This window comes from Halichoerus grypus, chromosome 8 (genome assembly GCF_964656455.1).
Source record: "Halichoerus grypus chromosome 8, mHalGry1.hap1.1, whole genome shotgun sequence".
Classification (NCBI taxonomy): Eukaryota; Metazoa; Chordata; class Mammalia; order Carnivora; family Phocidae; genus Halichoerus; species Halichoerus grypus.
In genome coordinates, this window is record NC_135719.1 from 28,625,989 (window position 1) to 28,641,270 (window position 15,282).

Genomic DNA, 15,282 nt, shown 5'->3' on the forward strand with positions numbered 1-15,282 from the left:
ATCATCCTCACCAGTGTGAACAGGCATCATCCATCATTCAGGACTCAGAACAAAAAGTGGAGGAAGGAGGAATTTGCTCTTTTGCTTGAGCTGGGATATCCAGCTTCTCCTGCCCTTGGACATTGATGCTACTGGTTCTTGGGCCTTCAGACTCCAATGGGAAATTGTACCAGTGGCCCCCACTTCTTGGGCCTTTGGACTCAGAACTGAAATATACCCCTGGCTTTCCTGGTTCTCCAGCTTGCAGATGGCAGGCAGATGGTGAGACTTCTTGGCCTCCAGAATTGTGTGAGCCAATTCCTAAAATAAATCTCTTCTTATATATATCTGTGTATATCCTACTGGTTCTGCTTCTCTGGAGATCGATGATTAAGAGAACCACTCATCTGTACTCCATCTTTATAGTTTGGCCATTTCAAGGATTCTACATAACTGGCATCATATAGTATGTAATCTTTTGGGATTGACTTTTTTAATTCACCATAATTCCTTTGAGATCCACCCAAGTCATTGCCTGTATCATATTCATTTCTCTGCACTGCTGAGCAGAATCCCACGGTATGGATGTACCATAATTTCTTTAACCATTCACCCAGGAAAGACATTTTTTTTTTCCCCCAGGAAAGACATTTGGGTTGTTTCCAGTTTTGGGCTATTACCAATAAAGCTACTACAAACATTTGTGTATACGCTTTGGTGTGATCATAAATTTTCATTTCTTTGGGATACAATTTTTTTCTTCTATGTCTGGGTCATATGGTAAGTGATATGTAGTCTCATAAGAAACTGCCAAACTGTTTTCTGGAGTTTTACATCCCTACCAGCAACATATGAGAGATTTGGTTGCTCCACATCCTCTCCAGCATTTGTTATTATCACTTTTTAAAATTTTAGTCATTCTGATAGGTGTGTAGTGATAGCTCATTGTGGTTCTAATGCTGAACATCCTTCTATGTGCTTATTTGCCATCTGTATCTCCTTTTCGGTGATATGTCTGTTCATGGCTTTTCTCCATTTTTTAATTTGGATTGTTTGTTATTCTTTACTGTTGAATTTTGATAGTTCATTGTATACTTTAGATACAAATCCTTTGTTGATATGGGGTTTTAAAATAGTTTCTCCCACTCTATAGCTTGTCTTTTCACTTAATAGTTGTTGTTTTGTTCATTTGTATTCTTTTTTTTTTTTTGTGGAACAGAGGTCCAATTCATCAGTTTTTCCTTTTTTTGGATCATGCTTTTGTGTCATGGCTAAGAGCTCTTTGCCTAACCCTGGGTCCTCATATTTTCTTTGAAGTTTTATAGTTGTACATTTTATATTTATTCTATGATTCATTTTGAGTTAATTTTTGTATTATTAAGACTCAGATTCAGGTTCATATTTTTGCTTACGGATGTCCAATTGCTTTATCACCATTTGTGGAAAAGACTCTCCATCCTCCATTGAGTTGACTTTGTTCCTTTGCCAAAAATCAGCTGAGTACATTTGTGCGGTGTTATTTCTGGGTTCTATATTCTATACCATTGATCTGTGTGTCTAGCCCTCAGTCAGTACCAGGCACTATGTCAGGAGCTCTATATTCATCACTTAAAATTCTTTCACCAGTTAAAGGATTCTTGTTCCAATTTTCCAGAAGAGGAAATGAAGGCTCTGGTACATAAATAACTTGCCCATGCCAAAGTTAAAGTTGTGATTTAAATGTAGGTCTGCCTTACTCCACAATGTACAGTTCTTTTTTTTTTTTCTATTATGTCACACTGCCTTTCTCTGAATTACCTAAAGTTAGTTCATTGGGAACATCTAATCTTATTCATTCTTTATTCATTCAACATTTATTAAATACCTCTCAGGTGTCTTGATGCTAGAGACACAAAGATGAATAAGATATCATGTCTGGCTTCAAGATGTTCAGGATCTGAATGATGAAGAACAGGGACCCTCCAAAAAGCAATCTTCGTTGTCCCCTTTCTCTCCCTGCTCCCACCTCCCACCACGGCCACAGCTCTGTTCTCTGTGAACAGGCTCTGGTTAGCCTGCTGTAGAGTCCCTGGGGGGACAAGGACTTTGCATTCTTGTACCTCTGGGAAAAATCAGACCCACTTTATTAGGATTTGCTTCATGAAACCTTGATCTGCAAAGCAATGGCAGTCCTTTACCTCTGACTACTACAAGAAAAGGGGTTAGTTCCTGGTGGATGAGCCACCCATAGCCTCACACTCCAAACTGCCCACTGGTTTCTGATGGGGCAAAGGTTTCTTTCCTACAGAACTTTCCCCCAGTAAAATGTCCCCTGAAGAAACTCTCTTAGTGGACGGACCTCAGGTTACCAGGAAGTTGTCCATTTTCTCTGGTCATATGTGGTACCACCAAGGACTCTAATCCTGGGGAGCAGGCTGCCCCTAGTGTTGCCTGTTCAGGCCCTTGGTGGATGGTGCTGTGTCATTGTGAGCACACCATGCTGTGTCTGTCCCTTCCAGTCTAGCCTGGCCACACTGCTGCTATCATTATACAGTTCAGGTACTTGGCACATTAAGTACCCATGAAGGCTTTCTATGAAAATCAAATGGATTCTTGGAAGGCAAGCTGAACTATGTGTAGGTAGGAGGGACTGGAGACCACGGGTGGGGCAGTGGGAACAGATTGTCCCAATGGGGAGGGTTTCTAGCACCAATATCGTTTAGAATTGTAGGCCATGGTGATGATGCAAAGCATTCCAACTTTGAGTCGGTTTTATTATTGTTTTAAAATTCTCTCTAGACAGTGCCCCTCCTTACTGTATACCCTGGGACTGGGTGCTCCCACTGACCCATCCTGGTACACCACTGTGTGAAAGAGAGAGCCAAGGAAGACTGGAAATAATCACTGTAAGAGCCCAGGAGAGTTTACACTTTGCATGGGCTTCGCTCCATTTGAAAGAAGTTAAAGGGGAACTGGTAGCAGGCACATTAGAGGTATGACACCTGGAAAAACAAACAACACTAGAAAGACGGTAACAACAAAAGGTGTCTAGTGCTTACTGTGCACATTCTACATGGAGTTGACTCATGTGATCCCAATGATCTGTGGAACCACCTTGCAGAAGAGGAAATGGAAGCCCAGAGGCACTAAGTGTCCTATCCTGTCATCCAGGTAGTTACCAAACCAGGATTTTAACTCAGGCCACTGGATTTCAGAGTCCCTGTCCTTCACCTCTGAGCATGAAGCTGAGGAATAAGGTACATTTGTGCTTTCAGTTAAAATGGTTCAGGTATGTCTGCAACATTTATAAATACACATATATATATATATACACACACACATACATATAAACTTACATATATATAAATTGACTTTTCTACTTACTGAGTGCTTCTATCTGATATGCATGTTCACAATTTTGTGAATAGCTTCAGCTGGGTCAGTGTATCTCTGAAGCCCATCTACCAAACCCAGTGTAAAAACCTGTGAGCTGTAGCAGAAAGGAGCCCAGGACTTCAGTTCACCGCGCAGCCCTACTGAGTGGGTCAAGAGAGGGAGCAGGACTGGGGATGACTTTTGTCCCACTTTCACTAAACTTCAGGGTTTTGTGAAAGTCAAAGGAGGTAGTGTATGGGGGGCGGGGTTTGGGAAAAGGCAAAATGAAAAGCTAAGTGTGATAAATCCCTCATCTAAGAGGTATCTCGCTATGGTGGAGGACTCTTGAAAATGCCTTGGGAGACGCAGAAATTTTTGAGGGCCATGGGGGAGTGCAGCCCACCCTTTGTCCTCACTCGCAGACCCCACCTCCTGGGACTATCAGGATGGGTCAGGATGGCTCTAAGGCATTCATGGTTGAGTCATTTTCCTCTTGTCTGTGACTTCTGAGACAAAGTCTGGAACAAAATCTGCTCAATGAGATGTAAGAGGAAGTCAGCTGGAAGATTCCTAGTTAAAAGCAACACAAAGGAGGGCCAGGCTCTTTTCTGACCTCCCCATGTTTTACGTGAGGATATAATGCTTGGAGCTACAACAGTCATATGACCAATGAGGGACAATTACGGGACAAAAGGCAACAAGCCAAGGAGAGTGTATAGACAGAAAGGGCCCAGGTCTTTGATGAGTGTCAGGTCCCAAATCAACTGACTGCTGGTCATCAGATTTCTCATTACATGGGACTCTAAACTTCTTTATTCTTTGTGTCATTGTGAGTGTTTTCTCTTACTTGCAGCCCATATCCTCCTGAGATGGAATCTGGTTCCTATGATGTGGCACTTTGAAGGGAGGAGGGACATGGGGAGTGAGAATCCCACTGCTTGGGGACAAAAAGTCTTTGTCTCTGTGAAGCAGGTCCAAGATGCACAGGTGAGCAGTCACCCATTGTTTCTGTGGACACAGAGCTCTGCCAACCAAGGTTGTAATGCTAGGAACATAAAACAAACACATAAAACAATCATAAGATGATTGTATTGCTGGCTATTGCTTGTTGCTTTCCGGTCATGGGTTACATGATGAGCTCAGGCTAAAGGTAGCGTGTTGGAAAGTAGAGGATGAGTGGGAGATACGGCCTGGCCTCTGCCTGGGGGGCTGGGGTCTCTCCTGTACAACTCCCTTTAGGGATAAAAGGGGCTGTGTCAGATGGTGGGTGATATCCTGCCCTTAAGGCAGATGCCAGCCCCCTGAAGATGGAGCTGGGCAGGGTACCAAGTTCACAGGTCACAGACACAAATTCTCCAGCTTAACGTTTATACGTAGATATGGTCTTTGGCTTGGTCAGTAGTCTATGGAATAAACTTGCTATAGACTGAATATGTCCTCCCAAATTCATATATTGGAACTTAACTCCTAATGTGATGGTATTTGTAGATGGGGCCTCTGGGAGGTGATTAGGTCATAAGGGTGGAGCCCCCATAACTGGGATCAGTGCCCTTGTAAGAAGAAACACAAGAGAGCGTGCTTTCTGTCTCTGTCTCCCTCTCTCTGCCGTGTGAGTACAAGAGAAGGCAGCCACCTGCAAACCAGGAAGAGGTTCCTCACCTGACATGGGATCTGCTAGGGCCGTGATCTTGCACTTCCAACCTTAGAATTGTGAGAGATAACATTTCTTTTGTTTAAGCCACTCGGTCTATGGTACTTTTTTATAGCAGCCTGAATGGACTCAGACAAAACTGGAAAAAATGCAGATTGGAATTCAGGGAATTGTACTGCCAAAGAAATGCTCAGGCTAAGGAAGCTCAACCTCTGGGCTCCTGAACACCCAGGGTGGGTGGTGACAGTCTCAGCCCCCAGTGAGTGTCCTTGGTGCATGCACCAGACATGGACCTCAGGGTCTTCTCATGCTGTCATGCTGGCTGACCAAAAAGCTTGCTCCCCACGTCCAGAAGGACAAGATAGACAGGTGCCCCATGCTTTGCTTCTCTCCCCTCTTCTGAGGGGGGTTGGGTGGGGAGCAGTGTTCCAGCAACACATGCCCAAGGACCACACATAGAACCTGTAGGTCCACAAAGAGCCCAGTGCAGCCTGATGGAGAGGCCTGCAACATGATGTGCAGATGGGGCTGGGGCTGATTCAGGAGTCAAGGGAAATGGTGGCTGGTATGCTCCTGGGGGAGTGCTCTTCATGTGCCATGGAAGGCATGGCTGGGGAGCCAGGTGTCTGGCCTGCTGTGGAGCTCAGGAGGGGACAGGGTAGGGCTCATCAGGGGGGAGATGACATCAGGGCACATTCCTGCTTTCTTGTCTCTCTAGGCCCTCGGGATTTCTAGTCAGAAACTCTCGGCCAGTTCTTCCCACACAGTTGACTGTAGCTAGTATCCCTTTGGAAGCCAAGGACAGAGCTCCATAGCCTTGAAATCCTTCCTGCAGATCCTGGCTACCTGGTGGCTCTTTGCAGGGTTTGTGGGTCAAGAACCAATGTTAAAAACAATGGCCCTTGTCTAGTCCCCAGACCCTGGGGTGCAGGGGTCTGAGCTAAAATTCTAGATGTTCCCCACACCAGTTCTTCTTCCTCTTTCTCTGTAACAAGAAGCCTTTGCAGACAGGGGCTTCCTTCTAGGGGGCTGGGCTCTGGGCTTTAGGAAGAGCAGCAAAGGAACGTGGCTCGCAGTTCAGTGAGGCTGGCTGCAGACCACAGGGGGAAAGCAAAGCTGTGCTTTTTCCTCCTACCCTGAGCTTTATCTTTCAGTGGTAATCTGCAAATTGAGAAAGTGGTTAAAGAGAAGGGAGGCTAATTGCAAAGACAATGAAGGTAATTTGCATTTCTTAGGCACCTTCTGGTTTCTAAAGCCTTCTTGCTACTGTAAATTTATTTGATTCTTATAATGTCCTATAACTGGTGGGTTGTTCCATATTTTCTCCATTATTGTACTGAGACAGGTACACAGAATGGCCAATTTATTTGGAATATGATAAAGTGACTGAGTCAAGATCACTTTATTTTGGATTACTATATTTACAAAATTATATTATAAAATTCATTTAAATGGGATACTTAATAGTCATAACATGTGAAGAGAAATTTTTACTTAACAAGAGATGGGTGCTGTTTATTATAGACCAATCCTGTAAGAAAAACCATGGTTTGTTGTCAGATAGATTGGAAAGGAAATGTTAGACTCTATTTGGTTTGGGCAATAATGAAATATAGATCGACACTGAATTTAACTAAGAGCTGTGCATCGAATACAGATTAAAAACTGCTTTCATGAACTGTTATGTGGGGTTATTCTGTTTGGCTCCACAAAATCCCCAAATGACTCATTTTTATAAATACGGTATATTGTTTCTAAGTGGCAAGAGATAAAGTTTCAAGCTGCTCTTTGCAAACACTTTTTTCCTGCAAATATCACATTTTGGGGTGTACTGAGTAAATGAACAGCAAATCTGTAAACATTGGTCTTAGTTGTCTGGAGCTGACTGATGGCTGTATGAGCATCACCGCCCATGTCCTTATTCACATTGGCATCCCCCCTCCATCTGTGAGCAGTGGGATTTTTAGAGACTGCAGTATACTGCTTTCTAGGTAGTCTGAGTGGGAGGCCTGAAGGGACAAGGGCAGAGTTCCTTGAATTCTCTGTGGCCCTCAGGTTGTTTGCACTTAGGAGGAAAAAAAGTATTTAAATAATTACCTTATATATTGATTATTAAAAAAAGAATAGCCCCGAGTTGCCAGGTGCCAGATGCTGGTTTATCTCAAGCAAGATTTGATTTGGGGTACCACTTCCTGTACCCCCCTCTCTGGGAGATGCATGTTCCCCGATGACCACCCTCTTTGGTCAACTCTCCTTTTTGGAAGGCACACCATCCAACCTGTCCTAGCAACCCTTCATCAATTACAACTGCTCCCTGGGGAGCAGGGATGGTCCACCCTTCCTCAGTTTCCTCCTCTGTCAGGTGTGGATAGAAAATGGGGGGGGAGTTAATAGTTGTCCTTGGCAAGGACCTAGAATGGCACCTGCACACAGGAAGTGCATGCAAGTCCTGGTGTGACTATGGGGTGCAGAGCCAGCCCCAATGAGAATTTTACAGAGTCATTTGAACATGTGGTGGCAGGGAAGCCCACAGGTGTCACGCCCGTGGGCCCCGGAGGATCCTCCCTGCAAGCTGAAAGACCAGGGCCCAGGGTGTCGGGGGCAAAGGACTAACATCCTCTCTTGGAGAAAGCGTGGATATGGAAGCTACCAAGAAAGGACACATCATTTTTATTTTAAGTCTTAAAATGGATTGGAAAAGCCTCGCACACTCAACTTGCCCACACCTGACCAATCTCTCCAGCCCCCAACCTTCCCTATGCAAGCCCTTGCCTCTCCCCAAGAACAACCCTGGTCTGCAGGACACAGGAAGACTCTTGCATTTGAAGGCAGCTGACCTCAGCAGTGGGTGAGGAGTGGCCCAGGTGAGGCAGAAAGAGCTCTAAGAGCAGAACCTTTCAACAGGGAAGACAGATGGGAGGTTTAACGAATGCCTTTTGCATTTTTAAGCCTTCAGGAGCTTGCACACACAGATGAGACATGCCGGGCCAAGCAGGAGGAAAGGCGTGATGGGAAGAAAGGAACCCCATGTCACAGCCTAGAATACATTTTTTCCCTGATTTTGAGGCTCCTAGAACATTGTTCCTGAGACACAAGGACAAGATGGCTGCCCACTGGGGCCTGTGATGACTGTATCTGTTGGCTTCTGTCCTGGGGTGCTGGGAGGTCTTGGGGAGCACCCTCCACAAGGTGCCCTTTGTGTGAGGCAGGGCACCATGGTGGCTGTGTGATAACCACACTCGACAGTGAGGGGACCAGCAGGTATCCTGGAGCTTGACCTTCCCAATCTCACATCTCCCACCTCCCAGCCGACTCAGACTGCAGTCTGGGCCGCTTGCTCCTGAGCTTCCAGCCCCACTGTGGTCTGTGAGCCTCCTACATTGATCTCATGCTGGAAACTGCAGTGTCAATGTGGTTTCCATGTCCTTCTCCTCGCTGAGATGCCATGTGACTCGAGGGCACAGGCTGGGACTTCGTTTCGTTGCTCCAGCATCCTGCGTGGCATGAGGGGACACTGGGGGCATGACAAAGAGCCCCATCAATGCTGGCCCTGGGCTCTCCTCCAGGCTGGGGACACTGGTGCCTGAATTTGGGGCACCTGGCATTGGAGTTCATAGTGGCTGCCTCTCAGCCATCTCTGTAGGAGCCCAGGTCACCTGGTGAGAAAGGAATCCAACCCCAGGTACTCATACCAGGTTAGCCCATTTAACCGTCCCAGTCACAAGTTCCTGGAAGGTGTGCCATACATTCTCAGGGAATATTTGTTGAAGAACATCCATGCAGCTCAGGTCCACAGGGTTGTGCAGGAGACACAGCCTGCCCCCTGACCATGGGCCAGATCTGGCTCTCAGAATGCCTGGAACCCATGGCAGGGCTTTCATGCCCTCAAACATGTAGGTGGCAGTCCTGCCCTTTGCTCTGTGGGACCACCAGTGGGTTGCCCTCTTTCCCTGGGGTGGAGTTGTGAGGATTAGCCACATTCCAAATACCTGCTGGGCCGTGGTTCAACTAGAGCTTGCAGAAAATTACTTTTTGAAAAGTCCACCATCAGTTATAATGGGCCCTAGGATCCCTCCACACAGGCATCTGGGTATTGAGGGGCCAGGGAGCTCATCTACACTTAGTCAACTACTGATGGATGCACCATCTGTTGGTCAAGAAGGTGATGCCGACAAACTGAACCAGAAATGTCCAGACTGGATAAACTGAACCCAGAGGTTCTGCTCTTTGAATGGTCTCTTGGGCTCTGTATACACCAGGCACCCTCTCCTTCTCTTCTCCACTTAGCGATGCCCTCTCACCCTCAGCCTTCCAGAGCACACATCAATTCATTCTCAGCTCTGGACACCTGGGCCTCCTCCGTGGGGCTAAGGGGGCTTCTTGCCAGGGCCAGGGCTAGCCAGTGCACATCCCTGCTTAAAGTGGGCTCTGCTGGGCTTGCCACATGGTTTGTTCTGCGAAATGCCACCTCCGCTGGGCGGCACCTTCATCTCTCCCCTCTGAGCTGAATCCCTGGGGTCCTCTTGGTCTCAAGGTTCCTCTCCATGTGACTGTGCACACGCTGAGGGTAGGTGCTGCCTGATCACTGCACCTCCCACGTAGCATTTGCACAGTCAATGCTCACCCAGATGTACTGAGCGACAGCTGACTATCTGAATTGCCCTGGGGCAATCAAATCCTTCAGTTATTGGTCATAACACTCTAGTCAGGAAGGATATCAGGACAGAGCAAAGGAAGTTCCAAAGAGAGGCGTAATGCACAGCTTGCAAGTGGGGAGCAGGTCATGGCTAGGTCTTCCTGCTGACGCTGCCCTTGCTCCATGCACCTGACTCTGGTTGGCATCTGTTTGGCAGCCACGTGTGATGTGAGAGAGAACCTCTCTGCCCCCAGCATTGGGTTCAGGCTGTGGGAAGAGACAGGCCTGATGGTGAGGGGACAGGAGAGGAAACTGGGGGGATTCCCTAGGCCATATCTCTCCCTCTGGCCTCCTCCCGTGGACCAAGACCACAGAAGATTGGCAGAAGCACACTTTGGTCTCTCACCAGTGAGCAGGCATTTTCCTTTCTACCTTCTATAAAAGTTACAGTAGGCATTTTCTTTCTCCTTTTCTTTGCCTTTAAAAAAACATTTCAAACAGAGTTTGAAGAAGTCCCAGGTAGGAGTCAGGACATCTAGTTCAAGCCCCATCTGCTGGTCGGGCCAGGTGACCTGTGCGAGTCCCTCCTGTGTGGGGCGCAGCGGGTGCTTTGGGCCGGCTGACCTTCTTCCCAGCTCCGACATGCCCTCATCCTGGACGTGGCGGTTCTATGGGGAGGGGGCAGGTCAGAGGTGTGCAAGGCACCTTCCGTTCCACTGTTTATTTCCCATTAGCTCTGGTTCTGGGTTGGAAGCCAAAGTAAGATGTCATTAAATCTGACTGGTCCTCAGTGGAAGCAGAAGTGAGTCACAAGCTTTGTAATGTCTCCACTCAGGCACCCAGCTGGGCACCCCGCAGGGCAGTGTGTGTGTGTGTGTGTGTGTGTGTGTGTGTGTGTCAGGAGAAGGGGTGGGGTGGGGGATCAGAGCTGGGTTTCACCTTCCAGGTAGGTGGCCTGGGAGGAAAAGATCTTCTATAAACATCTGGGACACTGCTGATGGGTCAAGGTCTCACATGGGAAAGAGATCCCAAGAGATCTGAGAATAAGCACAACTGTTAGTTGCTCCCAATAAACTCTGAAAATACACTTAAAATTTTTTTAACCATGTTTTATGGTATTTGCTGATTTGTGTTTAGACTTATCCATTCACTTGGGCTTGAAGACTTTCGTATGCTCATTCTGTCTGTATTAGTTTGCTTGGGCTGCTATAACAAAACAACACAGACTGCATAGCTTGAAGAACAGGAATATATCTTCTCGTGGCTGTGGAGGCTAGAAGTCCAAGATCAGTGTCAGCAGGGATTTCCTTCTGAGGCCTCTCTCCTTGTTTGTGGATGGCTGTCTCCTGCCTGTGTCCTCATGTGGCCTTCCCTCTGCGTGTGTCTGTGTCTTAATCTCTTATAAGGACACCAGTCAGGTGGATTAGGGTCCACCCACATGACCTCACTTTACCCCTCAAAAGGCCCAGTCTCCAAATACAGTCACATCCTGAGGAATAGGGTTAGGACTTCAACATATGAAGTCAGCCCTTAACAATGCTGTTGCTTCTCCCTTCATGATACGCGGGGAGACCTCAACTCAGAGCAAAGTCCCCTCACCAGTTCACTGAGGGAATGCGGGATTCAGACTGATCCTTTCCAGCTATTTGCCAGTTTCCAAAGTTATGTGTGGCACCAAGCATCCTGCAGAGGCGATAAGTGAGCCTTTCTCTGAGTATCATTATGAATTTGTGGACTGGAGAATCTTTGTCATATTTCTGCCCATTCCAGCTATGATACTCACTCACTGTCCCTCTTATCCTGGGGGAGCCTTGTCCACTCAGCCCAGGAATCCTTCTAACACCACCCTGGTGGTTTCTGAGGATGTCTTATTTTCTTCCAGGACAAGATGCTCTGGGATCTTTGTGTATACTTCCTACCCTGGATCTGGCCATGCTCTCAGACACAGGTGTTTGGGGGCAAACTGGACCTGCTTTATGCTGGGGACGGTGGCGGTGGCTTGTCCTGCATGGAAGGTGAAGAGGCTACAGGGTGGGACAGAGGGGCTTAGACAAGTGCCTCACTTGTCCCATGGGGCCTGCCAGATTCCAGATGGTTGGAAGACAATGAACATCCTTCCTATCTACGCCACCTGAGCTGGGTTTTGGTTACCTGCAGCTGAAGGGGTTCTAACAGGCACCAGGGAACCCTATGAATGGAAAGAGAGGCATGGCAGGACAGGGCCAGGGAGGAGAAAGATGGTTTTCCTGCTAAATCTCCTAAATCTCCTCTCCCTCAGCTGCCCATCCTGTGGGCAAGGACGCTAGCTGGGGTGGTGACTTTAGCATCTGCAAAATCTTCCTGTTTCCACAAAGGTGCTCTCTGGGGTCAGCGTAGCAGCCTGAAAGCACAGAGATACAGAGACTTTCTTTAAGGATGGAGTGAGAAGCCCTAGTGCCTGGCCAAGTTCTCAGTTCAGAAGGGTTTGGAAGACCATGGGTCCAGAGCTGCGCTCCTGTCTGAGAGGGTCCTGGCACAGGCCCAGTGCTTGAGGAGAGAAAGCCTCTGAACACGAAACTGCCAGGTGGCATTCAGATGTGGGGGGCAAAAGACCGTCTAGTCAGCTGCCTGGCCCCGGGTCTGGCTTGCAGCAGGACCCCCAATGCCTCCCCCTCCTGTGGGGGCACTGGCCACTGGCAGGACAGCATGGAGCATGCACCACCCTTTACCTGTGGCTGCCTCTGCACCATGAGATTCAAAAGAACTGAGTGGTGCTGCAGGACAGCCTGCTTATCTCTGCACTTAAAGAGAATGGGTTTTCTTTTATGGAGTGGGGCACTGATAGCCTCACGCACCACGGCTTTTTAGGGCATAGAGAGCCCAACAGCCAACAGTGATTTATTTCCAGATAAGGGCCCAGTTGGAAAGAATTCACTTCTGTACTTTTGCCTTTCTCCAGATATAAGGTACTCATCACTGCCGAAAGAAAGAGCACAATCCAGATGGAACTGCTAAAACATCACATTGCCCCCTGATTCAGAGCTGGCTCACCAAACCCCCACTAAACACCTCGCCCCCTCCTTCCTTTGCTGTACTCCCTCCCTACTTAGACTGCTCTGCAGCTGGGAAACTGCAGGCGTGGAGCTCAGTTTTGGTTATCAAGAGGCCAGCACAAGTCCTTGGGGAAGGCTTACCCTTAAATGAAAAGTTAAATTTTCATGAAGAGAAGGTATTTGGATGTGATGGCTGGAGTGGCAGCACCCATTTTGTGACCATGAGGATAAAACCACAGGATAATAATGGTGGAACAGGGAGAGGCTGGGAAGCTGAATCCCTGAGAACATTTAGAGCAGCTGTGCCAGCCCTGGACAACCCAATTCAGGAAGGACTCCCTGTTATAGAGGTGGCAGTGGCCCCTTTCCCCTGTGAGGCCCTTGCAGCCCAGTGCTATTCAGAACACATCTTCCCTTGGGGGCTTATAGCATGGCTTTCTGTGGTTGTTTCCATTTTCCTTGGCATTATAAAGGCTGAGAAGAGAGGCTGAGTCTGTTCCTTAGATGGGCTCCTGACCTCTCAGCTTCTCTCCAGTACCCCCAACTACCAGGCAACAGTAATAACCGAAATGCTAGGATCTGGTATTTGCAAAGAGGCCCCTGCAGTGTCTGCTGTAGGCCAGGAAAGCAGGACAGCACCCCTGAGGAGCCCGGGGGTTGGCTTCCTCTGGTGATGGCTCCCTTGACAGGTCCTCTCTATTCCTCCCACCTTCAACAGATCCTTTTGAGTGGGACACTGGGCACTAACGATGGCCAGGAAGGGATAGAGTCAAGACCTTTAGGTTTATCTTTGAAGCAACACTGAAGGATCAGGAGACAGGTCTGCCTTAGGATAGGCAATGCTGTTTCCTAGTGATTATTCGCAAGGCCACTGAGGACTTCGGTGCATGGAGGGACTGTCCTGCAATGGTCACTTCATAGTTAAGTGGGGATGTCCTTCAGTGGGGGTGAGGGGATCAAGGGCAGGGCAGGGAAGGTGAGTGGGTTCAGCATCTGGGGAGGTGGGTGTTACTGCCCTGGCTGACAGACAGGAGGTAGGCTGGGAGGTCCCACAGCAACCCTCGTGCCACACAGCAAGGAAGCAGCAGTGCCCAGGCCTTTCCACGCCCACACTCTTACAGCATGTGCTTGTTGTACCACAGCGACGCTCGTTCAGCAGCCCAGCACTTCTGCTCAGACCTAGTCTGTCCCCTACCAGCCTCTGGACATCACACACAGCCTCCAAGACTAGTTCTAACCCACCTCTCTCTTAGTCTCTCTGTCTGTTCTTCCAAACTGGAATAATTGCTCCCTTCCTGAATGCAGCTCGCGCCTGCTTGGTGTATATCCCGCCTTGTACTATGGCTTGGTGGGGTTGCCTGTCTCCCCTACAAGGTAGTGAGAGCCCTAAGGCAGGGATGCCATCATCTTTGGGGCCCCCAAACCTGAATGTAACAGGAGCTTTCCATGCATTTACTGAACTAACCCTTGGCCCCCAAAGAAATGCTGCAGGACCATTGAACTTCAGGCTGATATGAGGTACAGGGAGCAGGGTCACTGGCTTGACAAGGGTGCCACAGGGGACATATTGCTAGCAATACTTAAAGCCTAGAAGTCTGCAGAGCACTTGTGTTCTCTCCAAATGTATGAAGGTCTGACATGCTGCACAGAAGTACCCAGCCGGTGGGAGCCACTTATACATGCTTTGCTTCTGCTTGTGCAGAAGGTGGCACTGGAGTATTTGCTCTGCGGTGGATCGTGGGGCCTGGATGGGTCAACGTGCAGCGCTGGCCACAAGAGGACAGTGGAGGCAGGGACGCCCACCACTCTGAGGAGTAACCCAGTGGGCGGAGCTGCAGCAGCCCAAGGCACAGCCACACAGAACCAAGGACTAGGACCAAAACTCACCTTTGGGAAAAGTAAGTTGTGAGAGGTGAAACCACTCTCACCTCTGCAACACTCCCCTGAGAGAAGTCAAGTGACAGCCCCTCCACCTTCATCCTTTTATTGAAGGGCACCTGCATATTCACCTTGAAACACCAAAAAGCAGTATCTGGAAGGCCTGGAAGAAAGCTCGATGCCTTCTGTGAGGAGGGGGCTGGGCATCTGAGTCCCCTGCTCAGCAACTAAAGATGCCAGCCCTGGGACTTTCATCTTCCCTGACCACAGAGAGTCTCTGGACAGAAGGGCCTAGATCTTGGCTGGGATCCCAGGGCCTGAAAAAGGCCCCCCACATCGCCCAAGGGCTGTGGTAAGCATTGAGAAACCCACAAAGGCCAAAAGGCTGAGAGACTACAAAAAAGGCAGAAATGCCTCTCAGGCCTTCACGGCTAAATATTGCTTTCTGTGACCCAAGTGAGATGTCTGTAAATGGTGTGGAAAAATGATGTGATATTCCCATTACAGCTGCAGCAACCCTGCTCTCCTTTTCCTTCTGGGACTCACATCGCTGCATGATTAGCCACCACGCATTTCCCAAGACCACATCCAAAGGCAGGGACCCTGAAACCGTCAGTCCTGCCTGTCTTTTAGTCTCTTGGGGGATTCTCTGTCTAAACCAGAAACAGGAGTGACAAGAGGATGAGTTTCCCCCTCTTCACTCAGCTAGTCAGTAGTTAACACAAGAAAACAACAACCATTCCAATCAGAAT

General features: G+C 48.3%; 1 protein-coding gene across 3 annotated transcripts in view; it reads right to left on the reverse strand.

Moving 5' to 3' along the window:
• The window catches only part of OTUD7A (OTU deubiquitinase 7A), a 367,779-nt gene that overhangs the window by 11,201 nt on the left and 341,296 nt on the right, over positions 1-15,282 (reverse strand). The window contains exon 12 of one of the 3 annotated variants that reach the window (XM_078078989.1): positions 4,246-4,378. The exons of the other annotated variants lie outside the window; for them this stretch is intronic. Coding sequence (XP_077935115.1) covers positions 4,329-4,378 — 50 coding nt within the window. The 3' untranslated portion in view covers positions 4,246-4,328. Of the gene's footprint in view, positions 1-4,245; positions 4,379-15,282 lie in introns of those variants that run through there. 3 annotated transcript variants of the gene reach the window in all.